At 34.5% G+C, this 25,869-nt stretch overlaps 9 protein-coding genes and 1 pseudogene across 10 annotated transcripts; 2 read left to right on the top strand and 8 right to left on the bottom strand.

The window, feature by feature from the left end:
- Positions 6–651, top strand: LOC104784991 (defensin-like protein 194). Its single transcript, XM_010510102.2, has 2 exons — positions 6–159; positions 302–651. The coding sequence occupies exons 1-2, from the start codon at positions 90–92 to the stop codon at positions 520–522; spliced, it is 291 nt and encodes a 96-aa protein (XP_010508404.1). The 5' UTR covers positions 6–89; the 3' UTR covers positions 523–651.
- On the bottom strand, positions 584–2,550 carry LOC104784992 (peptidyl-prolyl cis-trans isomerase FKBP16-3, chloroplastic). 2 transcript variants are annotated; one of them, XR_767297.2, is made up of 8 exons: positions 2,386–2,550; positions 1,832–2,112; positions 1,651–1,734; positions 1,516–1,565; positions 1,340–1,388; positions 1,170–1,244; positions 895–1,066; positions 584–779 (listed from the first exon to the last, which is right to left on the bottom strand). XR_767297.2 is itself a non-coding variant. In XM_010510103.2 (7 exons), the coding sequence occupies exons 1-7, from the start codon at positions 2,420–2,422 to the stop codon at positions 947–949; spliced, it is 696 nt and encodes a 231-aa protein (XP_010508405.1). In that variant the 5' UTR covers positions 2,423–2,550; the 3' UTR covers positions 822–946. The 2 variants fall into 2 exon arrangements, 1 of the variants encoding a protein (XP_010508405.1); XM_010510103.2 differs by lacking the exon at positions 584–779 and having other exon boundaries at positions 822–1,066.
- On the bottom strand, positions 2,882–3,387 carry LOC109133024 (defensin-like protein 22). Its single transcript, XM_019245556.1, has 2 exons — positions 3,279–3,387; positions 2,882–3,109 (listed from the first exon to the last, which is right to left on the bottom strand). The coding sequence occupies exons 1-2, from the start codon at positions 3,337–3,339 to the stop codon at positions 2,922–2,924; spliced, it is 249 nt and encodes an 82-aa protein (XP_019101101.1). The 5' UTR covers positions 3,340–3,387; the 3' UTR covers positions 2,882–2,921.
- On the bottom strand, positions 3,754–5,116 carry LOC104784990 (endochitinase CHI-like). The gene is made up of 2 exons (XM_010510101.2): positions 4,658–5,116; positions 3,754–4,452 (listed from the first exon to the last, which is right to left on the bottom strand). The coding sequence occupies exons 1-2, from the start codon at positions 5,073–5,075 to the stop codon at positions 4,034–4,036; spliced, it is 837 nt and encodes a 278-aa protein (XP_010508403.1). The 5' UTR covers positions 5,076–5,116; the 3' UTR covers positions 3,754–4,033.
- On the top strand, positions 6,147–9,017 carry LOC104784988 (LEAF RUST 10 DISEASE-RESISTANCE LOCUS RECEPTOR-LIKE PROTEIN KINASE-like 2.1). The gene is made up of 4 exons (XM_010510100.1): positions 6,147–6,262; positions 6,334–7,050; positions 7,580–7,612; positions 7,707–9,017. The coding sequence occupies exons 1-4, from the start codon at positions 6,205–6,207 to the stop codon at positions 8,897–8,899; spliced, it is 2,001 nt and encodes a 666-aa protein (XP_010508402.1). The 5' UTR covers positions 6,147–6,204; the 3' UTR covers positions 8,900–9,017.
- LOC104784987 (endochitinase At2g43590-like) lies at positions 10,414–11,734 on the bottom strand. The gene is made up of 2 exons (XM_019245655.1): positions 11,271–11,734; positions 10,414–10,996 (listed from the first exon to the last, which is right to left on the bottom strand). The coding sequence occupies exons 1-2, from the start codon at positions 11,659–11,661 to the stop codon at positions 10,734–10,736; spliced, it is 654 nt and encodes a 217-aa protein (XP_019101200.1). The 5' UTR covers positions 11,662–11,734; the 3' UTR covers positions 10,414–10,733.
- LOC104784986 (endochitinase CHI-like) lies at positions 13,298–14,729 on the bottom strand. The gene is made up of 2 exons (XM_010510099.2): positions 14,227–14,729; positions 13,298–13,933 (listed from the first exon to the last, which is right to left on the bottom strand). The coding sequence occupies exons 1-2, from the start codon at positions 14,675–14,677 to the stop codon at positions 13,524–13,526; spliced, it is 861 nt and encodes a 286-aa protein (XP_010508401.1). The 5' UTR covers positions 14,678–14,729; the 3' UTR covers positions 13,298–13,523.
- LOC104784985 (endochitinase At2g43580-like) lies at positions 15,179–16,493 on the bottom strand. The gene is made up of 2 exons (XM_010510098.2): positions 16,070–16,493; positions 15,179–15,731 (listed from the first exon to the last, which is right to left on the bottom strand). Exons 1-2 carry the CDS (start codon positions 16,461–16,463, stop codon positions 15,328–15,330), a joined length of 798 nt encoding a protein of 265 aa, XP_010508400.1. The 5' UTR covers positions 16,464–16,493; the 3' UTR covers positions 15,179–15,327.
- LOC104784984 (endochitinase At2g43590-like) lies at positions 18,496–19,852 on the bottom strand. The gene is made up of 2 exons (XM_010510097.2): positions 19,442–19,852; positions 18,496–19,122 (listed from the first exon to the last, which is right to left on the bottom strand). The coding sequence occupies exons 1-2, from the start codon at positions 19,836–19,838 to the stop codon at positions 18,719–18,721; spliced, it is 801 nt and encodes a 266-aa protein (XP_010508399.1). The 5' UTR covers positions 19,839–19,852; the 3' UTR covers positions 18,496–18,718.
- On the bottom strand, positions 24,455–25,411 carry LOC104784983 (annotated as a pseudogene).

Genomic DNA, 25,869 nt, shown 5'->3' with positions numbered 1-25,869 from the left:
AAAGATAAATAACACCACAGCAACAAGGGTTGAGCCCTGCATTTACACATATATACATTATCGCTCCAAAGTGAAAGAGAGAGAAGAAGATGAGCATGGCAACGAAGTCATCAGTTTCTACCTTGGCCATATTTGTCATCCTCTTTTTGGTCATCTCTGGTAAATTAACTAACTCCGTATTTCTCACATACATGTTAAAATTTGTGATTCATACGATCCATAGAGTATTTCTCTTGGTGATCACAGAAAGTTTCTATATTATATATGTGGCTTTTATTTGCTTAAATTTATATATGAGCAGAAATATCTGAGATACAAGCGCGAGATGATGACGAGTGCCTGAAAGAATACATCGGTGCGCCTCCAGGCTATTGTCTGGCTTATATTTATCCGTCATTGTGTTATCATAAATGCCAATTGGAGAAGGGCGCTAAAGGTGGGAAATGCAATTATGATAATCTTAAATGCTTCTGCGACTTCTGCAGCGACAAACCTCACAATCAGTTTCTAAGCAATGTTTGAATCTTGAAATGTGTAATGGTTTGTGTAATAATCAAAGGTAAGTGTGGTTCAAGAAGTAATGTAACAAATGAATAACTAAAATAAAAATAAGAAACGCTAGACGTTTCACGTTTGCTTGTGTTATTATTACAAATTAATGTCTAAATGATGATAAGTGGATGTCCATCTCCTATTATTCTCCTTAAGATCAATCTCGCACAAGCTAGATCAAGCTGTGTCAAGAAGATTTCGCACAAGTTTTATCGTAATCATGCATCCTGTACAGTAAATAAATAGCAACATAAGTTCGGGTGATGAACTGAAGAAACTGAAGTTTCTATAATTAATGTAATATTCATCAATGGAAAGAAGTACAATAAGATAATATCATACATAGAAAATCTTGTAACTGTGTATTGAACTTTGCACTTAAAAAAAAAGAGTTTCATTCTTCGTCTGACTCAAGGCCTGGTATGTACTCTAAGCTCACATCAAATACCACTGGACTGTTTGGTGCAACTCTCGGCCTCCCTGGAGCTGAGGTTAGACCCTTTGGAAAGGCCAACTTTTATAATGAAACATTTTACAGGATGAAAATATGCAGAAAAGTTAGAAGCTCTGTTACATTAATTGATTATTATGTTATAGTCTTGATGAGTATTGCTTACAGGCCCAGGAATGTAGAGTCTGCGTTTGCCTCCAGCTTTCATGCTCAAGATTCCTTCATCAAGTCCCTTGATCACCTGTTCAAAAGTATCGGAAACTACCTTTGTAGCTAAAAGCTAAATCCTTTATTCTGATCTCTATGAACTTAAGCTAATGTAGATCCAAAAATTACCTGACCAGACCCAACTCGAAAGAGATACGGTAGACCTTTCTCCAGGGAACTGCAGTTGAGTGAATGTGACCATTTGGCAGTAGATACATTCAGCTAATATGATTCCAAGATCAAAAACCAATCCATTAAAGAAGATCAAAATGTTCTGTTTTTTTGAATGGATTGAGAAAGATCACCTGTCAAAAATTTGCCCTGATGGAACCATAGCCACATAATTAGCAGCAACCTACAAACAACATTTTGAAACGTTTTACAAATCTAACTATCTGATCACAACAGTTTTTACAATGGTTTTGAATCATTCCTTTTACCTGAAAACCAACCGGAGGAGTCGGGCCTCTACCGACTTTGATATCTTTATACTGCAATCCTGATTCTGTGGTTACCATTGGAACCTTCACTCGTATAAAACAGAACAGAAACCCTCATCAGTGTCAAAAAAGGTTTCTACAGAAAGGCCCAAAAAGGTGTTTTTGTGTGATCTCACCATACATTTTCAAGCTCTTTCTCACATTCAGCTTCACAGAGTCTTGGTTTATCTTCAGGAGGCAAACCAGCTGCATAAGCCGCAAGTGAGCTCATTGATAATCCTCCTGACACACCGAGTACTAACAGCATTGCATCTCTACGAGTAGATAGACTATTGAATCTACAGCTATGCTCTCTTGTTTCTGAAGAGATGATTCGAAGCTCATACTTGACTCTTGTAGCTACTATATATCTCGATGTATTTGGATTCTTCTTTACAGAGAGACCATCTCTAGATGCTGAAACTAGATTACATAACTAAGAATGTCAGATTCTCAAGAACCCAATTAGAACATGCGAGTAAAAGAATTGTACAATTCTAATTGCAAAGACACGAATGAATGAAGCCGGTTTAATCTGAACTAAACCGCCCTGATTAAGGGATTCAACAAAGGTGAGATTTTTATCTTCTCTGAGATTTTAAAACCCAGAATCCAAAGTGGATAAGAACATAGGAAAAATCTAAACTTTGTGGAAGAAATCAATCAAGATTGATCAGAAGCTTAGGAGGGTCTTACCTAGAGGTAGCAGGAGAGACGGAGAAGAAGCTGCCATTTTAATTTTCAGTTTTAAGCTCGAGAAATTTTTACGATTTGGCAATTTGGACAGAGGAAGCTTATTAGTGGATAACGAAATCTCTGGTTTTTGGTTTGTGCCTACGGTTCTTGCTGACTTGTCTTTTCCATTTTTTTTTCCTTTTTAATTTCGATAAAACGTCAAGGAGTGGGTCTTTTCCATTTTTTTTTTTTCCTTTCTTTAAGTTCGATAGAGATATAGAAACATAAAACATCAAGGAGTTGGTCATCTAAAAGTTGAAGTGGCAAGTAGTTTGTTTTTTCCTACATCATGCAAAACGCTTTCGTCTAAACTTCTTCGGGCGGTTGAATTAGAAACGCATATATGATTAAAGAAATATCCAAACTAGGATAAGATTATATAGTTCCAATTATATATGTTGACGTAACCAAACATATATATTAACTACATTTATTAGAAAAAAAAATGAAATGGTGATTGCATGCAAATAGATGGAAAGATTAACTTAGAGGGATCCTTAACAGAAACAATGGCATTGTCCTCCATGAGGAAGAGGTTTGCAATAACCACCTTTGCCATTATCGCAACCATTAAGACACCAAGTGTTGCATCTGTCATTATCTTGAGATGTCTTGCATGCTCCGAATTTTGGATGTGAATTGCAGCACAACGAACCACTTTCCGTAGAAATCGACCCTTCAACATCTATAAATTAAAAGCTATCTAGATCAGATCATATAAGCGTATAAGTAATACCTAAGTATATATACATTTGCTAAGTATACGTTAATTCACGCTCGACCTTGATCAAAAACTTGAAAACATTACCAAAGAGTTGTCATGAAAAATCTTAAAAGTTTAGCCAAAAACTAACCAATGGAGAAAAGGAGAACAAGTAGCAAAGCGAAAGACACGAATTTCATGGTTGTGGCCATCTTCTTGAATCTTGATCTTCTTTCTCGTTGTATAATAGTGAACTTAAGTTTGTTTTTCTCAATGTTTTCGTGAAATGGCTATGTTCTCGATCTATTTATATTTGATTTCGCCTTGTTTATGATTCCATGCATAAATGAAAATTTTACGTTATGATTCAAATAAGATAATCAACGTTACTAGATTTTAACCCGCGGTACACCATATGCATATAAACAATAAAATCTCGATATTCAATTTGCAGTTACAGAATTACATTCAAATAAACGATTTAACCAAAATGCACAACTTTTTGTAATTTTTTTTTTTTCAGAAATACTAGTGCCCCTAATCCAAATATAGGTTAAAGGACAAACGCAAGAGCAAAACCACGGAAACAAAATGTTTAATTAAGAAACTAATTTTAGGGCAAGATGTTAAAGAGAAAAAGACGTTTGGCGTAAATAATTCTGTTTCTGATACAAGATTCTGTTTCAAAGCCAATTGTACGTGTGTTGGCTTTGAAAGCTTAATTACATTGTGTCAACCTTTGTTCTAGATCCGTCGTGCTTATACATAAACGGAAATCGTTTATCGATATTATTACAACATTATTAGCTAGTGTACTATTATGATACTTTTTCTTATATATGCATGTGATCTCTTATTCTTATATCGCCAACATTGGCTATTTCCGATGGATAGAGAAAGACAACTCTAACAAGTGAGGTTATCTCCAGGTTGGACTCCAAGCTTAGCACAATAGTCTTGGAAATACTTAACCCTATTGGCGGCTTTCTCTGTAGAATCTCCTCCGGCACATTCCCTACTATTCACAGCCCTGATAGTCGCGCCAAAGCCCGATTTAAAACTCGTGCGAACATTAGTAGTCCAGAACCAGAAAGCGGTCTTGAAGGCAAGAACTGGATCTTGAGCCACTTTCTCTGGTGAAGCCAATATGTTCTCTTGCAAGTCTCTTCCACAGGCACCGTAGTTGTAGTTCCAAGAGAGCTGGATCGCACCACGACCATAGTAACCCTTTCCTGGTGCACATGGGAACTCTTGTTTCTCTAAGTCGCAGTATTCTCCTTTTGCGGCCTTGGCTGGTCCATCGATTTCCTCAGTGTAGCACAAGGCTATATAACAAGATATAATCAAATGGTCAGAAAAACGAATTTATAGTGATGGACATATACTAATTACTGGTATTATTATTTAATATGCTGAAATTGAATATTGTCAAATTTAACCAACAAAGTCGTAACAAAACTAATAAAACCTTAATTATATTGTAACGTAACTATCTTTATTAATTCAAAATTATTTGAGCAAATTACTTACACGCTGTTTCTTGGGCGACGTGAGCGAAGAACGCAGCGATTTCACGTTTGGAGATGGAAGCACCGAAGCTAGGATACGAATTAGCTGCTGCGATGAAGGTGTCGCGGCTGTAGAATCCTTTACCTGCACAATCACCTCTTGGGTTTGTTATAGAGTTGAAGAACTCAGGCGTCACCGTTCCTTCAAGTGAAACAGCAGGATCTCCACCACCGCTCCGACAAGGTCCTGCCTGGCAGCCATCGCCGCAGAATTCGTCGGTCGTGCCACAGTAACCATATTGGCTGCAACATAAGCCAGACGCGCAGCCACAGTTCTGAGCCATGACCGGTTTGGAAACGGTTAGGATCAGGAAAAAGAGAGTTGTGAGAAAAAGGGCAAATCGGCCATTTCGTGATGTGGTTTTAGCGTGATTGGCCATTGTTGTTCTCTGTGTGTCTGTGAGTGAGGCAGAGAGAGATGTACATTAGCTTCGTGTTTTATAGATGAAAAACTGTAGACGATGATGGATCCGTGAAGCATACGTTTTTGTGGTACGAAACAAGTATCTTGTAATTTCTACGTCAACGTCAACGCTAACGCCACGTATACTTACGTTGGGAATTTCCATACTAACATCGAAATTTACTTTTAAATTTATCTTGTAATTCGTCGTTAAATCAAAAAATACTTTTCTTATTGTACGTAGAACTGTGATGTACACATTTAGTCTAAACTCTTTAAGTAAAGTTACGAGAGATAGCATGACATAGGTGACAAAAGTATATGTAAATTGGTTTTCGTGTGTCTAAAAACGCTTGAAACTGATTTTGATTAAAAATATTTGCCTAGTTTAAAAAAAAAAAAAGTATGGTTTTGCAATATTAGATGACAATTTGAATCGGTAGAAGGTTGTTGTCAATTGGTTTTACTAATCCCATGTTGTGTGATAACACAAATTAAGATTTGACCATAGACGTGAAATTTTGTTTGTTTTTTTTTTTGTTTTTGGACAAAAGACGTGTGAAAATTTTGTGAATAACAGAAAAAGTCATAAATTGCTGGCAAATATTTTTTGTTGAATAAGTCTTGCAAAAATAATAATCCCATGACACTGGATACATCATACATAAAGGATTTAATGCATTAAGACTAGTCTATGATGTTGATCTTCTCTTTGAATAGTAAGACTTTCTTCTTTTGTTCCAACCATTTAAAATTATTTTCAAAGACTTTGTACACTAGAAGTCTAGAACTACTTGTGAAAGGTTACTGTATAAATCTTTTATTAATACTATCTATTTTTATTTACGTCCCCCATTCCTGCCTTGCTTCCCCACCGGCACTGAGACTTGCATATGTTTGAATTCAGTCAGAGCAGACAGCTTAATTGATATCTTTGATTGAGACAAGTACCCACCATCTAACAATGATGAAAATAAGACGAGAATTTTCCTTTCACTTCTTTCTTACAAGATAGTTATATTCGTGAAAGTTACTAACAAAAGAGAAACGGTAGTTAAAATTGTTAACACTAAATAAAGTTTATTTTTTAAACCTTAATTAAGTCCATGGCAGGGAGATTTGCTTTGCTTTTCCTCCTTGGTTCACATTTCTTGCTCTCGGCCGGTACGTTTCCATACCTGAACTCATGTCTTATTTCATCTCTATTTGTTAACACTTTTCTTATATGTATATAGTGATGTCGTCGAGGAACTTTACGATAGAGAACAAATGCGATTCCACTATATGGCCTGCATCCTACTCTTACAAGGGATCGCTCGAAACAAATGGTTTCCGTCTGGAGAAGGGACAGACGCGTACCATCAAAGCGACGTCGTCATGGGTAGGTCAAATCTGGGGTAGAACGCTCTGCTCGACGAACTCATCAGGGAGCTTCTCATGTGTCACCGGAGACTGTGGCACCGGGGAGATCGAGTGCAACAAGACCGTCGTTGAAACGTATAATTCAGCAACTTCGGCAACTTTGGCCGAGTTTAACCTCGCCGCGACTCCTGACGATGGTGATAACTATTACGACGTCAGCGTCATCTATGGTTACAACCTTCCTTTGCGTGTAACCCCTGAGAATAAAAAGTGTGAACGCATTAAATGCGTTGTTGACGTGAACGAGACGTGTCCGTCTGAGCTGAGGATGAACAGTGAATCAAACAATCCATATGCGTGTAGGACCTCATGTCAGCAAAATCAGTTGCCGGAGCTTTGTTGTGTCGGACTCTACGTCGACGATAAAGATGTCAAAGCACCGGAAAACTGCAACCGGACTATCTACTCGAAGACTTTCAACCACGCGTGCCCAGACGCTTATAGCTACGCCTACGACAATAAGTACTTCACATGTCCAGGCTCCTCCAACTTTGTCATCACGTTTTGCCCGTCTAGCACAACAAAATCAGGTTAGTTCCCGCCCACTCGCCTCTAATTTTAAAGAATTTATATTCATTCTCTCATTATTTACGTTAGTGGGTAGGCGGCCAAACATCAGACCACTAGACATCCGACCTCTCGTTATAAAAATATTTTAAGTCATGATGCTTCAATGCACCATAGGACATATATCTTAGTAATTTAAGTTTGTATTTTATACCGTCGATCAGTTACATCTGTCTATACACCAGACCTGTTTTTTGGACCCATATAGTCACTATGTGAATTCTATAATGGATTAATTAATATGTTGGCAAAACTAAAGCAAATGAGTTTGCTACTTCTATTGAGGATATGTAATTAAGAATTAAGTTACCTGTTGGAGAAGCAACAACACCAGCTAAAGGCCTCATACAAAAAGGGAATCTTTTAAGAAAACTCGAGCAGGAACAAAACGTTACTTTATTCTGTTTTTTCTTTTTTTTTCTTTTCGACCTACGGCAATATACATAATTTTACTTTTCAATTAATCTAAATCTTTGTTTGATACATTTGCAGGAATATCTCCTTGGAAGTTAAAACTCATAGTTGGTACACTTCAACCGTGTGACATTACTCACAACTGTCTTACTCATTAATTTGTCATTTATATAACACCTAACTATTGTGGCTTGTTCTCTTGTAGGATTTTCATCAGGTTTGGCTATGATCATCATTATTGCTATTGTGGTAAAGGTGAGAGCAAGTAATATGAGAAAGAGTGATCAGAATAGGAAGAACATGGAAGCATTTGTAATGTTAAAACGATTTAGCTATTCCCAAGTCAAGAAGATGACAAAATCATTTGCGAATATTCTTGGGAAAGGTGGATTTGGAACTGTATATAAAGGGAAGTTACCCGATGGCAGCCGAGAAATTGCAGTGAAGATCTTGAATGAAACAAAGGGGAATGGGGAAGAGTTCATCAATGAAGTAGCTAGCATGAGTAGGACATCTCATGTTAATATCGTTCCTCTGCTTGGATTCTGCTATGAAGGGAACAAGAAAGCTATAATATATGAGTTCATGCCAAACGGATCTCTCGACAAGTTCATATCCGAGAAGATGTCGGAGAAGATGGAATGGGAAACGTTGTACAACATTGCGGTAGGTGTGTCTCGTGGCCTAGAATACTTGCACAACCGTTGTGTATCGAGGATTGTACATTTTGATATAAAACCGCAAAACATTCTCATGGATGGAGAGTTTCGCCCCAAGATTTCGGATTTCGGTCTTGCTAAGCTAGGAAAAAATAATGAAAGCATCATGTCAATGCTGGACGCAAGAGGCACAGCAGGGTACATTGCTCCAGAAGTGTTTTCCAAGAACTTTGGAGGAGTTTCTCATAAATCAGATGTATATAGTTATGGAATGGTGGTTCTTGAGATGATTGGAGCACGAGAAAACAATCAAAACGCTGGATCCAACAACAGTTCAATGTATTTTCCAGATTGGCTTTACAAAGATCTTGATGAGAATGGAGAAATCATGAGTGTTTTCGCAGATGAGATAATAAAAGAAGAAGATAAGAAGATAGTAAAGAAAATGGTATTGGTTGGTTTGTGGTGTATTCAGACCAATCCACTTGATCGTCCACCAATGGACAAAGTCGTTGAAATGTTAGAGGGAAGTCTAGAAGCTCTTGAGATTCCACCTAAGCCTCTTTTATTTTCATCCGCAACAACAGTTGCAAAAACTGCTCATGAGAGTCAAGAGACTTCAAACTTCTCAGAACTAAGTCAAGATACAACACTACAGTACTATTTCGAAGAAGGTGTTCAAGATATTGCAGAAGAGAATCAAGATCTTCCTAAAACAAGGCCAGCAGAACACGAGTAATCTTCTAAGATCTTGGGATCTTCTTACCCTTTTGTTAACTAATTCCAATATTGAATTTTGTTGAAATTCATCTTCATATTTCTTTATGTGGAAATGAATAAAAATCCAAAAATTAATATTCAATGCATATAACAAGAGTCGATGTTTTGGATTCCAACATCCAAAAACGTTGATCAAAATCATAGACAATTATTAGGAAGTCCTTGTAATCTAAGCCAACAGGCGATGAAAACTGTTGAATAGGCAAGTTTCTTGGATATGTCCCGATGTCCGGTGTCGAAAATATAAATGTTACACATATATAGAATATAACACTATCAAAACTCCATGCGGTTTAATATAATTGTCCATGATGTGTCTGTGAAGAAAAGTCATTGTGGTTATTTTATGTCTGGTCAAAGTCAATACCACGTGTCCTATTCAACCATATAAAATTCAACAATATAGTAAATGCAAAACATAAACATATACATTTAACAAACAGTCCGTTAATTTGTAAGATATTTTGACATTCGTTTTCACTTTTCATGCAAGTCCGAAAGATACAAAAATGTTTGGTTTTGTTTTTATTTGATTTATAAAAACTGTTACTAAAATACTAAAACTGTAAGTTTGGGAAAAGTTCCTAAAAAAATCTTATAGGGGTCTTGATATGTATTTTTAGATATACCACAAACCCTTCCTAGATGTTTTGAAACTCTTTCTTATTATATATTTAAGATTATTCTTGCAACTCTATTTTTAGAAACTCTACTTTTTGTGGAATTTGAGGGGTTATTGGTTTAGGATTTAGAAAGAATTTTAATGACTTTAAAAGTTATGTAAAATATGTTGTTATTCAATCAAGACTTTTTAAAACTCTTTAAAAATTTGGTGTTATTGGTTGTGGATTTATAAAAAGTTATCTAAAATCTTGATAAATCTAGTGTTATTGGATTAAGAGTCTTATAAAGTCATGGAAAGTTTTATGTTATTCAATTAAAACAAAAGAATCTTGGATTGTTAATGAATTCAAATTTTGTGTTATTGGTTTAGGATTTTATATCATTTTCTTCATAACAAATGTCATGAAAACTCTTTCATGAAATAGAAAGATTTTGAAAAATTTTATGAAAGATTTTACAAGATTAGGAAACACAAATCAGCAAGATTTAAAATAACTTTCTAACAATCTCTTATAGAATCCTTCATTTTTACTTTCTAATTTTCTATGATTTTAAAAGTCAGCAAGATTTTTAAAAACACAAAATCACTAAAATTCTTTCTAAATCCTAAACCAATCACTAAAATTTTTAAGATGTATTGCTATCTTTTTTATAGATAAACTTATTTAGAATTCAAAAGTTGGTTTATTTAGAATTCATTCCTCTTTAGTATCTGTAGCCTGTAGGCATGTAGCAGTAGTTATAAAATAATTAAATTTATAAATTACTGTGCGTTCAACTAAAACCTCTGCTAAATTAAAAGATAATTAGGAATACCTTAATTGTGAGTTCTTTGTACTTCTAAACCAATAACGTTAATGCCATTATTTATAACATGATTACTACAACATCAAATTTTCTTAAGCGATAAATTACAATCTTTACACCGAAGACTACATGCAAAGAGATAAATTACAATCTTTATTTTCGCACTTTTCATTAAATTTTAACACTTACGTACCACGTCAACTGCGCGTTTGAAGAGCATTTTAGCACCTAAGGTTAACACCAGGGTCCACACCAAGCTGTTTACAATAGTCTCTATACTGCTCAATCCTTGCATCGACCGCACCTGAATTCCCACCGTTACAGTCATCACCACTGATGGCTATAATGGTGGCTCCAAAACCTTAGCTCAGTACCGGCCTTGCGTGATTCATCCAAAACCACAATCCAGTTTTGAAAGCCACAGTTGCGTTGCTACCAACTAGCTCAGGCTGGCGTAGAAGGTCGAGACCGAGTCCCTGACCACAAGGACCGTAGTTGTAGTTCCATGATAGTTGGATCGGGCCACGACCATGGTAACTCTTGCCCGGTGCACATGGGTATTGCTTGTTGTTATCGTCACAAGAGTCACCTGACGTCCCGTTTACGGCCTCTATGTGGCAGAAATCTAAACGTAGAGACATATATATGAAGCTATATAAAGTGGTACCAGTTGTTTGATTTAAAAGCAAAAAACAAATATTTTTAGTTTAATTGCTTCTAATAAAATAATCGGAGTCTAAATCTTTAGTTAGTTCAATAACTTATTAGTTCACAATCTACTTAATAGATATGGAGCCACTTTCAGACCGGGTAAACTCTAGAGATTTGTTTTTTTTTTTTTTGTATATCAAAAAAAAAAAGATAAAGAGGACCTATGAAAAGGATTAGTTCTTACGTACGTTCGGTCACGTAGGTGAAATGAGCAAACATGGCAGCGATCTCGAGGCTGGTAACAGAGCTAGTGAAGTCAAAGGTAGCATTAGCGGCTTCAAGGAAAGACTCACGGGTGTAGAATCTTTTACCGTCGCAACCATTACTTGCTTTGCTAATAATATTGTCAAAGAACTGTTGTGTTACAATCTTGTCAACCGGATCTCTACTTCTTCTGCAAGGACCTGATCTGCAACCGGAACCACAGTAGTTGTCGGTAATACCGCAATAACCCAACTGACTACAGCAGAGGATCGGAGAGCAGCCGCAATACAGAATCTGGGGCGACTGGGCAGCAGTTTGGGAGTAGAAACCGAATAGGTAGACGAGAAAAATTGAAGAGACTTTTACAAGAGCCATGTTTTTGTGTGTTAATGTTTTTGAATGAGAACGAAGATTACAAAGAGGTAAATTGGAGATGTTTGGTAATTTGTCAATCTGATTAAACTGTTTTATTTTAATATATTATGTATATTTTGATTATATAACACACGGCTTTGACTATGAATTGTTGCTCGAAGACTTTTATATGGTCTAATAATTTATTTATTTTTCGTTTTTCAAACAACACAAATATGTCACTTTTTCTCACTTTTGTTTTCATATGGTCTAGTAATTGAATTTTCTCACGTTTGTATTTTATATTATGACATACGAAAAGATAAAGAATATATAATAAATTAGATGATATCCCGTGCTTTAAGCGAATCAACATTTTTTAAAAATTATAATATAATAATAAAAATTATTGTTATATATTTTTAAAAATATTATTTTGTTTGAGATAATAATTATTTTTAATTGTTCAATAAATCTATATATATCTTTTTAAATACTAATTAATTTAGAATATTATAATATTTTATTTTTACTGTATATTATAGTTTTATATTGTTTGTTTGTTGTATATGCATCAATATTTTGTAAAATATGAAGTAGTAATTTTAATATTATAACTGTGAGCAAATAATTTTTTTAATTTATCAACTATATAAATTTAGTTTTACCAACCCACCATTGTGAAAATTTAAACAAACATTTTTTTACATAGATTGAGTAATATATCTTTTACATTAAAAAAGAGTAATATATCTTCGTTTTAAAAAATTCAAATCACAATACATGCAGAAAAAATTCTGCATATTTATTAATCATAAGTATTATATGAAAATTCCAACCAATTTGTAAAAAAAAAAAAGATGATAGGAGAATCATAATTTGAAATTTTAATAAAATTTTCGAAATCTAGTTATTAAAAATAATTTGATTGTTTACTTGGATAAAATCATAGTTTTTAAAATTCTGATTGGTTGATATTTATTAAAAAAATACTTAGTAATTTTCGTCCATAATTTTAATAGAGGGAGAAAATAATTTTTTTTTACTAATAATTATCTGTATTTTTGAAAAATCTTTGCTGTTAATTTTTATTTTTTATATTTTTCAAATGCAAATTAGTTTTGATTTGAATAGATTTTTTTACTTTTTAATTTTTTTTATTTTTGATATGTCAGCGTTTTTTAATTTTAGTTAATTATATTTACTTAATAAATCTTAATTAAAATTTTATAATGGCAATTAAATTTAATTTTTTACATATTTTAAGGTTAGTTTCATATTTATACTTCCCAATTAATATAGTAGGATGTTAATTTTGATGTATAGAGTTCATCTTTGGTGCAGAAAGTAGCGAATTCATTTTTTCTGGAATAAAGCAAACAACGAAATTGTTTCAATTCAAGCTTAGATACATGATTTTATTACATCAACAAGACCAAGAAACTATATTTATTTATTTTCTCGCATTTATCACAAAAAAACTAATTATTGCTATCGTAGCTCTTTGTTAAGAAAAAATAAATAAAAATCCACAAATTTGTCCACCAACAAAGCAAATATATCATAACTAATTAATTTCTTGAATAACATATTTAACTATTTTATTACAAAACAATGTAGTAATTTTGAACATTGTAACAAACTATTAACACAGGTGTTGGTTACCAACATACATTTATATAATATTTCATTTCTTTTTTTTTGTTAAAATATAATATTTCATTTCGTTACATTCTTAATACAACATTAATTAGTATTATGTCCCTTCGGTGACATCCGATAGAAGAACATTAGTATTATATGATATATTTCCTCTGATGTGATATCTTATTCTTATAGTTCGAACTTGTTTATTTCAGATGGATATAGTGGAAAATATTTAATTAACAAGAGAGGTTATCTCCAGGTTCAACCCCAAGCTTGCCACAATAGTCTCGGTAATACTCAATCCTTTTGGCAACAGTGGCAGAATTTCCTCCGCTACACTCCCTACCATTTACAGCCCTGATCGTCGCGCCAAAACCCTGATTAAAATTCTGGCGAACATTAGTGGTCCAAAACCAGAAAGCGGTCTTGAAAGCAAGAACTGGATCTTGAGCCACTTTCTCTGGTGAAGCCAATAAGTTCTCATTCAGGTCTCTTCCACAGGCACCGTAGTTGTCGTTCCCAGTTAGTTGGATAGGACCACGGCCATAATAGCCCTTTCCTTCTGCACAAGGGAAGTCTGTGCTGTCTTTGTTGCAGTATGTCTCAGCATTGGCTGGTCCATCGATCTCCTCAATGTAGCACATGACTGCAACAAGGTTTAAATCAAATAGTTACAAAAAACAAATCCCAGTGGTGACATATATAATATGCACCAAAAAAATTTAACACCAAAACCGAACCACATTTTTTTATAATATGATCGATTTTAGTATTTTAAACCAATTAACTAATGATCTCTATAGATTAGAAGAAAATAAAAGGGCTTATGGAATTATATTTTTAACAACATAAAAATCGAATGGAATTAAAACTTAATTTTTTTTTTAAATAACCGAACCAAAATAACCAAGTGCCCAAAACGTAGAGAGATTTACGTACATCCAGTTTCATGGGTGACGTGAGCGAAGAAGGCAGCGATCTCGCGTTTGGAGATGGAAGCACCAAAGCTCTGGTACGAATTAGCTGCGGCGATGAAGGCGTCGTGAGAGTAGAATCCTTTGCCTGCACAATCACTGCTTGCTTGGTTTATGATAGAGTTAAAGAACTCAGGTGTCACCGTTCCTTCAAGCGAAACAGCGTCATCGCCTCCGCCACTCTTTACTTCGCCGCTAGCGTCACCACCACCTTGACAAGGGCCCTCACGGCAGCCATAACCGCAGTAATCATCCGTCTGACCGCAGTAACCCCATTGGCTGCAGCAGAAGTCAGAGGGACAGCCACAGTTTTGGGAGTTTACAGGTTTGGAAACCGTCAGGATCAAGACAAGGAGACTTGGGAGAAAAAGGGTAAATGTGTCTTTTCTTGTGGTGGATTTGGCGTAATTTGCCATATTTATTTTTGCTCTTGTTGCTTATTTGTGTGTGTGAGGCTGATAGAGTTATATTGGCTTCGTTTAATTTATAGCTGATTGGAACAAATGAGGAAGAGTTCAGATAAATGTTGGATCCATGAAGAAGACTTTGTGGGAGACAAGTGTCTAGTTATTTCCAAGTCAACGTCAACTTATGTAGACTTTTTGTTCTAGCCCATTCGTTACGTAAGGAAATATCAACATAAACATCAAAATTTTCATTTCACATATAGTAAGATTCGAATGAATTGTATCTCTGATAGATAAATTACTATATTCAAGGTCTTGGGAATCCTTACATCTGGGTCAGATCTACACCAACGATTCACAATAATCTTCTCAGAGCGTATATATCATCATCACTTAACTAATCAAGAGATTGGTCTTATATAGGAACAGAGCAAAACAGAGCTAACATAGTGGTTACAACGATTTTAGACAAAATCGGTTAGTCTTAATCGCATCGGTATACATGTGAAGAATCAAACATTTTCTTTGTATAAGTTGTCTTTTTTATTTTGAATAACGTGATATAATTTCACAATATTACTACAATAACAACTTTAGTTTAACATCACTTCTTATTTCACTTTAACACGTCACGTGTATGTCTACAAGATAAGAGCGTTTTAGCAAGTGATGTTGGAGCCAGGGTCCACACCAAGCTGTCCACAGTAGTCCCTATAGTACTCAATCCTTGCATTCACCCCACGTACGTTCCTTCCGTCACATTCCAAACCACTGACGGCTCTTACGGTGGCTCCAAATCCCTGGTTCAACACAGGCCTCACGCTCTTCATCCAAAACCACAGAGCCGCCCTGAAAGCCACAATTGGGTTACTGCTCACCAGCTCGGGCTGGCGTAGGAGGTCGAGGCCGAGAAATTGGCCGCATGGTCCGTAGTTGAAGTTCCATGATAGTTGGAACGGACCACGACCATGGTAGCTCTTGCCCGGTACACATGGATATTGTCTGTTGCTCTGGTCGCACATGGTACGTGACGCTCCGCCAATCTCTTCTATGTAGCAGAAGTCTACACGTACATATAGATGCATCGTTGTTTTAGGATAAAGTCAAATGAGATAATAATATCGATCGACGGTTTGAGGATTAAATCTCGTAAGTCCTAGATAATAATTATCCAAACATTTGTATGTTAATAAAAGTTAGTAATTATTTGTAAATTTCAGACGCTAATGTAGATACAAACGTCAATAAACAGATGTTGCTTTTTAAAGGTTTTTTGAATATAGTACTCATTTTTTATATGTTACAATCTACTAATGTGTATATATATCTTGGCCTAAATAGATGAACCCTAGAATATGCTTGGTGTAATGAAAAAAAAAATCGAGAAATTAGAGTTCTTACGTCCGGTCTCGTAAGTGAAATGAGCAAACATGGTAGCAATTTCACGCCTAGTAACGGTATTAGCAAAGTTGGGGAAAGTATTGGTGGCGTTAATGAAAGAGTCACGGGTGTAAAATCTTTTTCCGGCGCAGTTATTACCGGCTTGGTTGATAATGTTGTTAAAGAAACTTTGTGTCACAATACTACCAATCAAATCTGCACTGGTTGGGGATCCACCGCCTCTACAAGGACCTGATCGGCATGTTGGACCACAATGATCAGCAGTGGTGCCGCAATAACCGAACTGACTGCAACATAGGTTTGGGGCGCAATTGCAGTTTTGAGATTTGACGGTTTCAGAGTAGAAAGCTAAGAGGGAGAGGAGAAGTATTAAGTTGATTTTTGTGAGAGCCATTGTTGGGGTGTTCTTGTTGTTTGGAGAGAAGGAAGAGTTTGAGGTTTTATACAATGAGATATATTGGGTAGATTGGTCATTTCATTAGGATGGGCTAACAATTGTGATTTTATTTCTTTCAATTATTTAACAATGGTTTGACTATTAAGTCTGCCGAAGATGTGTATGGCAATTGAATTTTATTTTCAAATCCAAAAAATTATTTTGCAGATTGGACTTTATAGTTGGAAAATAATTGGTATTTACATATATAGGATCTATTAAATGGTTACACATTCATAAAAAATTGCATGTCTGATTAGAAGAAGATAATATATGGTAATATGCGCTAATTATCAGAACAATAGACGTTTTTTTTGGGTTGGAATTGAACAAAAGACGTTTGTACATTACTTTCTGTCTAGAGTTCCCATTTGTCCGTGATGGTATCCGTTTAATTGTGAAGGAACACATTAGTTTGGCTAAAAATAAATAAACCAACCAAAATAAAAACCATATAAATAAGTTTCTATTCAACTAAAAAGTAAGGTTTCTCTAAAACGAAAAAAAAAATCCAGAAAACCTAATTAAGAAACCAATAGTAATGAATTTTAAAGAGTCGATCACTTCTCATTACATGTACAAATCCTCTAGGCTATTCTTTTTTTTTTAATTTTTCTTTTTGTAGATTACTCTTGGTTGTTTTATGAGACAAAAAATATATAGCCACCCTTCACGACGGCTGGGAACATCCAACCTGAAAAATTTATTAAAATTGACTACTCATTACTAAACGATCAAAAAGATATTGGAGTGTTCCTTCATTAATTACAAAAGTACAAACCGAGTCCCCAATCAGTTGCCCCTCCACGCTCGAGCATTTTCTATAAGCCGCCTCTTAAGAGAAGTCGTAGCATATAGTATCTATGATACATCTTTGTACTCTCTCTGTCTCACAAAGATTGAAGTTTAAGATTTTACACACATATTAAGACAGAGAGAATATATGATTTATTTTTCTAATACTTTTTCACTTTCCCACTTTCCCACTTTTACACTCCATACACTCTACAGCATCAGTAATCATTAAAACAAAAATTTATTAAAAATATTCAAAACATCAATTTTGTTGGGACAAAAAAAATTCTCTAAAACTTCAATCTTTGTGAGACAGAGAGAGGGAGTAGTTTTTAGCCAATAGGTTTGCCATAATTTTGACTTTTCAACGTTGAATTAAATGCAATAAATAGAGTAGTTGCATCGTCAATCATTCATATTATATACATAAGATTTTTCTTTGTTAGTATGTAATTATTATACTTTTTAATTATCTTACGCAATTTTACTATATGAATTTAGTTTGGATAAAATTACCTCCCGAATATAAGTTTAAATTTTTTACTTTTTGACTAATAGTGTAAATTCATGAAATATTTTGGAGGGATTCTTGCATGCTAAGAATTAATTAATATTTTTATTTTTAGAATTTGTAGTGCTTTTAGAGAATATATATGTGAATATTTTTATTTTTTTTAGAAAATAAAACAATAATCCCTCCAAAAAATACAACTCATCTATTTGTTACTCATATCCCTCCTATTAATCATATTAAACATTATGACCAATAAAAATTACCAATTTTTTTATGTTTTATATTTGTATTATCATGTGAGGAAATTGTGACCGTAACAAGAGTACACCATCTTTTTTTCTACATTTGTAACCTTTTTGGGGGGAACTTTTCTACGTTTGTACTTAATTACCTTTTCTCCAACAAAATCGGTGGCAAATTTACCAAGGGTCCGCTAGGATGCATATATCTTTTACCGTTAGTCTCTTTAATTACTATAGGCTGCATGCAAGTTTAACCCATTAAAAACTTTGACAAGTGGACTATTGAACTATTAATTAAACTACTAACGTTAATGATTAGTTTCAACAGGAATCTTTTTTTGTTTTGACAAGAATATAAAACAAGAATATAAATATCACAACACCAAATTCGTGCGAATATTATATATCCCAAAAGCAGATTCTGTAAATGTCCAAGTCAGACATCTAAAATCAATCTTAAATTTCACTTTCATAAAAAGCCAGAAAAGAAAAGATAACACTTTCACAAGTTTATTACAACCATTTTTTTGCTTGTGACGCAGGGAACACTGAGACCCAACATAAAGTACATACGTTTGAAATTTAACTTTATTATCTCACTTATTCTTTCATCTTATCACGTGCCACGTTACGTGTGTGCGTGTATGGGTTCAGAGAGCTTTTCAGCAACTTAGGTTAGGACCAGGGTCCACACCAAGCTGTCCACAATAGTCTCTGTAGTATCTGATCCTTGCATTGACTGCACCTGAGTTCCCACCGTTACATTCCATTCCGTTGATGGCTCTAATGGTAGCTCCAAATCCTTGGTTCAGAACCGGCCTTACGCTGTTCATCCAAAACCACAAACCCGTCCTGAAAGCTACAGTTGGGTTGCTACCAACAAGCTCAGGTTGGCGAAGAAGGTCGAGACTAAGACTCTGACCACATGCTCCGTAGTTGTAGTTCCATGATAGTTGGATCGGACCACGACCAAAGTAGCCTTTTCCGGGTGCACAGGGGTACTGCCTGTTGTTCTCGTCGCAGTAGTCACGCGATGCTCCGTTTATTTCTTCTATGTAGCAAAAATCTAATACATATAGAGAATCACATGAAACAGAAGAGTGCTTTAGCCTTTAGGATGATCTAAATTAGTTGTGATCAAGGATAATGTTCAGTTTTAACTATATCGAAGGTCTCATCTTATATGTCGTAGATCAATAATGTTTTTTTTGTTGTTATAATATGACCTTGTTTAATACGCAAATTTTTAGAAATATCCAATGATATTTTTAGTTTACTAAAAGTTAGAATCGGCCATCACTAGAGAACACAGACAAAAAAAAAAAAAAATCAATTAATTTTAATATACTAAAAAAAAAGTAAGAGAAGGAAGAAAGAGATCTTACGTCCGGTCTCGTGAGTGAAATGGGCAAACATGGTAGCAATTTCACGTCTAGTAACGGAATTAGCAAAGTTGGGGAAAGTATTAGCGGCGTTAACGAAAGAGTCACGGGTGTAGAATCTTTTCCCGGCGCAACCACCACCAGCTTGATTGATAATGTTGTTAAAGAAACCTTGTGTCACTATGCTACCTACGGATCCACCACCGCCGGCCGAGGTTCCACTACCTCTACAAGGACCTGATCGGCATCCAGCACCGCAATATGCATCGTCGGTACCACAGTAACCGAACTGACTGCAGCAAAGGTTTGGAGCACAACCGCAATTTTGCGACTTAACAATTTCAGAATAGAAACCTAAGAGGCATAAAAGAAGGACTAAGGAGATTTTTGTGAAAGCCATGTTTTGTGTTATTTGTTTGTGGATGAGAAGGGAACTGTGGTCAGGTATATATAGGGGTAGATGTTGGGTAGTTTGGTCATTTGCCCTTTTCTGTATTTGTGTATTTTGAAACGAATTTGACTTTTTGGTCTTGTTATTGCCCAAGATAAATAATGTGGACTTGGTCTAAGAATTCCTTTAAAAAAAAAATAAAAAAATGGAACAATTATTTGTTAATATATCTCACTTCTCTTTCCTGATTTTTGAACAAATTATATAATTTCCCAATGATTGAACAAACAAAAGGGGTTTGTTTTCGTTATTAATCTATTTAGTATACATGTATTTATGTACAAACTATATGAGTGGACGTTAAAGTATACTTTCTTATACGTAAATTTTTTAAAGAGATTAGGGCTGCGAATCCAATCTGAGACACATATTTATGGAGTAAATTGACAGTTCTACATTTCACAACAGACAAAAAAATTATGCATATAAAATGGAAGTCCATGGAGTTGCTTATAATTTGGGAAAATGTTAAGAGCCTACAGTAAGAAATAAAAAATAAGATATGAAAGACATATTTGTTAATTACAAAAATAAATATATGAAATATACTATTTGAAGACAATCCTCGGGTTATAGTCTCTTTTTTTTTTGTGACATTTATCGTACTAGAGTTAAACATATCAAATGCATTTGATAAAACTATACTCGATCATCGGCTGGTTCATCTAGAGCTACCTAAAGCCAGCCGTATCTAGTCATGTTGATAAGAACTAAGAAAAAAAGAAGAAGAAAACAAGTTGAGCAGTCGCAAAGTCACTATAAATCTTTGTACTATGTGACTATGCGAGCCTTCGGTTGGGTCCATTACTCGGCGGCTATTCAAATTCAAACGTATGAATATCAGATTTGAGTTGACAAAAGAGTGATTCTCAGTTTCTATTTCACATTATTTTCCGGGATAATCATGTCATTAATCAAATTAAAGTCAAGGTAATAAGTTATCTTTAACAAAAAGAATAGTTATATATATATATATATGATATAAACATTCTAAAACCATCGATGTCCATCATCTAAACCCAAAACGATTGCTGATAAGAGAAGGACATGCATTAACAAGAGTATCATATTAATTACTGAAATTACTAGATTATACTTTAATATAAGGCTAAAACTTGCCGATAAAAGATATCAAAATGCACAATCATGCAAGTAACGTTGAAAAGTCGACAGCAAATTAGTTTCAATTTTTCTGGTGGGAGTGACAACTGTACCGGATGTTGTTTCCGGCTCGATCACTAGCCCGGACTTCCAGGATCGTATGATTCATCAACAAACTCATTCTCTTTCATAAAAAAACTTGTAAGTTCTTTAAAAGAGAAAACTAAAAGTTCATATATATTTTTTCTATCGGTGTTTGCCCGCCGAACATATAAAATTCAAAGCATTCCTAGTCATAATCATAATCATTTATCCGCACTTTTAGGGATTGTATAATTCAATAACAAACTCAATGACTCGTTCTCTTTTTTGAAAATTCATTTTCTCTTATGAAAATCTTCAAATTCTTATTAATTTTTTTTTTTTTGTTAAATCGGTGTTTGCCCGCCAAACATTTAAAATTCAATGGATTCATCATACTTGTGGGCTACAACGTTAGAATATAATGTACAGTTGGATTTACATTACACATCCAATTAGATCTTATGAATTAGTTTTTTTAATGAAATAATCCCACTACTCAAAATCTCAATTCATATCATCAATCTGGACCAAAATTTATTTGTTAGCAAAATTAAAATTCAGTTTCGCAGAGAATAATTAAGGACGACAAAAAAAAATCGCAGAGTATATATAGCTATAACATGTATGTTGTTGAATAGTAACGAATATAGTTTATAATTCCTATTTTTCATAAAGGATTCTTTGCTCAGTTAAATAAACTATACGTATTCGTTGGGTGTATTACTAACTCATTCTTTCAAGTTTATTTGGGACGCACAGGACGCATATATACTTTTATCTTAAAATAGAGTTTTACGTAAGTGTATCGTATTATAAAATGATGTTTTAGTTTCATAGAGTAGACATTCATACTGACTGATTCTTCTAGTCTATATTGTACGATAATTTTATTTTTTTTCAACAAATTTATATACGTTACCGACAATAGTTTATAATCTCTTCAATTATTTGCGTTCTAGCTAGGATAGTCATTTCAACGGTACCTGTGAATAGAAAAGTCAATTATCTTCGGGAATTCGTCGACCACTTGCAGCGATTTTTTTTAATATGCGAATGAATGAATTAATTCATAGATTGCTTACTCATACAATTTCACAAAGTAATAAAATTATATCATTAAAATACCCCAACAGGCAACAGGTATATAATCCAAATCTCAAATAATTAATGAATACTATGACTTATTTTTGAATAATAGGCCGGATCAGACTCTCTTAAGATATCGAAATTACAAATCACTAATCTTTCAGACCAAATGCGGTTCAAGAACTCTGTTATTCTGTTAACCATCCATTAATATATATAGTTTAGAGGATAAAGAAAATTTTCAGAATAGTTGATCCCTACACACCTCCATAAAGTCTTAAGATAAAATGCGATGATGAGGACTCGCATTTTGGAATCATGGTACAAGCCGTTAATCACACGTCGATTGTGGAGTGTTGACCCATTAATTATTGCATATGGTATCGTTACGCCATTAAACCAAATGACCAACATCAATTATGGCGAAATGACTTATGTTACTTATTGTATTTTGACCTACGATGTGTCATGTGTGCATGATTCCTAACATTCTTGAACCAAATCTCACGATAGAACCGACAATATATAATTGAATCAACATGATATATATATATATATATATATTTACCACCAATCAAATCATATATCTTGTGTGATCGAAATTTGTATTGTTATGAGGAAATTGTGAAAGTAATAGGAGTGCAGATCATCTTTTTTTTTTTTCAAAATAAGTAATTAGTTACCATTGATCGGATTAAAAAACAGCGGCATGAAATTAGTAGAGGTCTAGATATTGCCTCACCCGCTCCTTAGTAGAAGGCTACAAACCGGCTGCACCTCTTTACCCTAATAAGTCTCGGATATTGCCTCTCACTGGCTCCCTGAAGGCTTGAACCAATTAATAAACGAATATCTTCTACTTTTAAATAAAAAAAAATATATAAGCCAAGACTAGTCAATTGTAAGTTTGTAACCGAAGCATGATTAATGGAACCCAGCCATGTGTATGTGGTCTCATGCTCTCTACACAGTCTCTAACTATGCCTCCATCCATATGTGAATGGCTAACAACACACGTCATATTAACAAACTAATAATTAACGTATCAACTTGTTATCACTATTCAAACGGATCAACTTGTTAACACTATTCTGAAGAGATTGCGAAACTTTATTATATTCATCAAGCAAGAGGATGGTTTGGCGCCGTTTTATTAACAGAATTTGTGTAGCTGTCTAGTTTCCAGCTAAACTTGGAAGTATACTGGTGAAAAAAAAAATTAAAGCCAGAGAAAATTTTAGATCTAGTTTTTATACGCCAAAGTTGACAATGTTTAGGGCTGCTCGCAACGTATTTGAGATATTTGTTAACAAAAATGACCATACGTTACCAAATGACAAAAATATGAAGTTATAGGCTCCACTTAGTTGTTTCATCATGGGCATTTTAAGATGCCAATTCTTTGACCAAAAAAAAAAAGAATGCCAATTCTAAAAGAGTTGCATACTACGTACGATGGTAAACTAACTTACCAAAATTAGTTTGTCGGATTCTTCTCAAATTTAATACAAAAGTAATTTAAAAAAATTACAACTTATTTTCTTATCCTTCTCAGTAAGTGTAAAACTGTTAGTAAGATGATGATTTGTAAAGATTCTTAAAGCCGGCCTAAGAAGAGAAGTCGCATTTGTCGCTACAAATCTTGGTACCTTGTGAGCCGTTGGGTCCACTGTTGAATGCATATATATAACACTACTTTTCGCCATTGGGATAAATGGTGATTGATTTATGTAAGGAAAGTAGCGTTAAGCGTTTTGGTTCGGTGTTCATCTTAATTAAACAATTAATCAATAATTTATTATATATGTGAAAATGTTGGAATTGACACTGCCGTGCCCGTGCATATACTGTTAGATTTTAGGCCTAAAGATACAAAAACTTATATAAAATAAAAAGGCATGATGTCAAAAAAAGAAAAAAAAGAGAAAGAAAAAAGAAAAAGACATGGAATTGTTATGGGCTGCAGTGTAGTAACATGCATCGTCGTATAGTCCAAAGTCATGTCCCAATATTATTTTGCATATAGCATCTACTGAGTCTAATTAATGACTTCATCAACCCAAGGCTTCTTGAGTATTTTGTAAAGAAGTTACCAACTATAAATCTTTAAAATATAAGCTCACACCGAGACTAATTACTGTGTAAGTAGTAATTAATCAAAAACTTGTACGATTTTGGATTGGATTTGGGTTTTTAACAAATTTATTATACATGCAGTCCAGCATTAATTTTTTTTTTTTTTTTGAATAAAGTCCAGCATTAATATAAACATAGTGTCATGACATTAAATGACTTTAGCAATCGAGACCTTGATCAGGAGTGACCCCAAGCATCTCGCAGAACTCTATGTATTGCCTAACATTTTTATTCGTATCATCACGACGCCAATTACCACATTCACGGCCATTGACTCTCTTTGTGATTTATTCAAATCCTAAGTACAAGGCCGGACGCACGTTTCTATTCCAAAACCACATTGCGAATTTGAAAGCAACTTCCGGACTACGAGCCACCAGATCTGGATTCTTCAATAGCGGTAGGTCGAGGTGCTTGCCGGCAGCACCATAATACTCGTTCAATGTGATTGATTGTAGCAAACCGCGACCATAGTAGTTTTTACCCGGTTCACAAGGGTACTTCTTTTCTCTTTGAACAATATCTCTCGTTAGATGTTTCTTCTTTGTAACAAAAACCTTTACGTAAAAAGAAATCTATCAGCTTAAAGCTTCCAAAAAAAATTGCAGTACCATAATATTGATTCTTTTACATGCAAATATCAAACTTACTTTTAGATCCATATGAGAAATGAGCCAATATGGCAGCGATCTCACGTTTAGCCACCTTTCCTTTGTAAGCTCCAAACAATTTGAAAGCAGTGATGAAAGCAGTGATAAGTGTAGAATCTTTTTAACGAGCAGTTGCTTTCGACTTTTCTCATGATGTTATCGAACAACGCTGATGTGATAACGGTCTCTATTTAACTATTTTACCACGTGGACCCGCATGCATCGACGTTGTAGTCATATCCGTAGTATTTTCCCTTGATATTGCAAGGGCCACTGAAACAAAACAAAAAAACCGTAGTAGTCATTACCGGTGCCACAGAAACCCCATCTGCTGCAACACTCCTTAAGACCAGGGCAACTAGTATCCATGCAGTTTTGCGAGAACAGTACTGTCTCGGGCAAAATTGCTAGAATGAAGAGGGAAATAATGAGAGCGTTTTTTAGAATCGCGTTTCGGATGGTCATCATGTTATAGCAAAAGATGTTTGGAAATCAAGATTTGGTGGGAATGGGATGGTTTGTGGACGTATTCGTAGTTCATAATCACTCGGTTTGTACGTATGGTCAACTACACTATGAGTATGATATTCTTTATGACTAATAAAACCATTTTATTTTCAAAAATTCAGAAGTCATATATTCTATGTAGTATAAATATTAAGCTTTTGCGAGAAAAATGGTGAAGACTACATACATATACTAAATTCACTAGATCTACTATCTGAACACTATAAAATTCACAAGTCAACTACTAACCCTGGACTTATAAGAAACTAAAACTAGAATAAATTAATCTTTTATGTGACAATCTGTTGCTTTGTTATCAGTGTTCCATCCCTATGACTTTCAGCTTAGAACAGAAAATGGAGCAAATTATATCAACTTATCAACATTTGGAATATGAAAGAATCATTACATAAAAA

Source organism: Camelina sativa, chromosome 5, assembly GCF_000633955.1.
Source record: "Camelina sativa cultivar DH55 chromosome 5, Cs, whole genome shotgun sequence".
In the NCBI taxonomy this organism is placed as follows: domain Eukaryota; kingdom Viridiplantae; phylum Streptophyta; class Magnoliopsida; order Brassicales; family Brassicaceae; genus Camelina; species Camelina sativa.
Note: the sequence above shows the minus strand (reverse complement) of the source record. Positions and strands in the feature narration are given on the sequence as shown.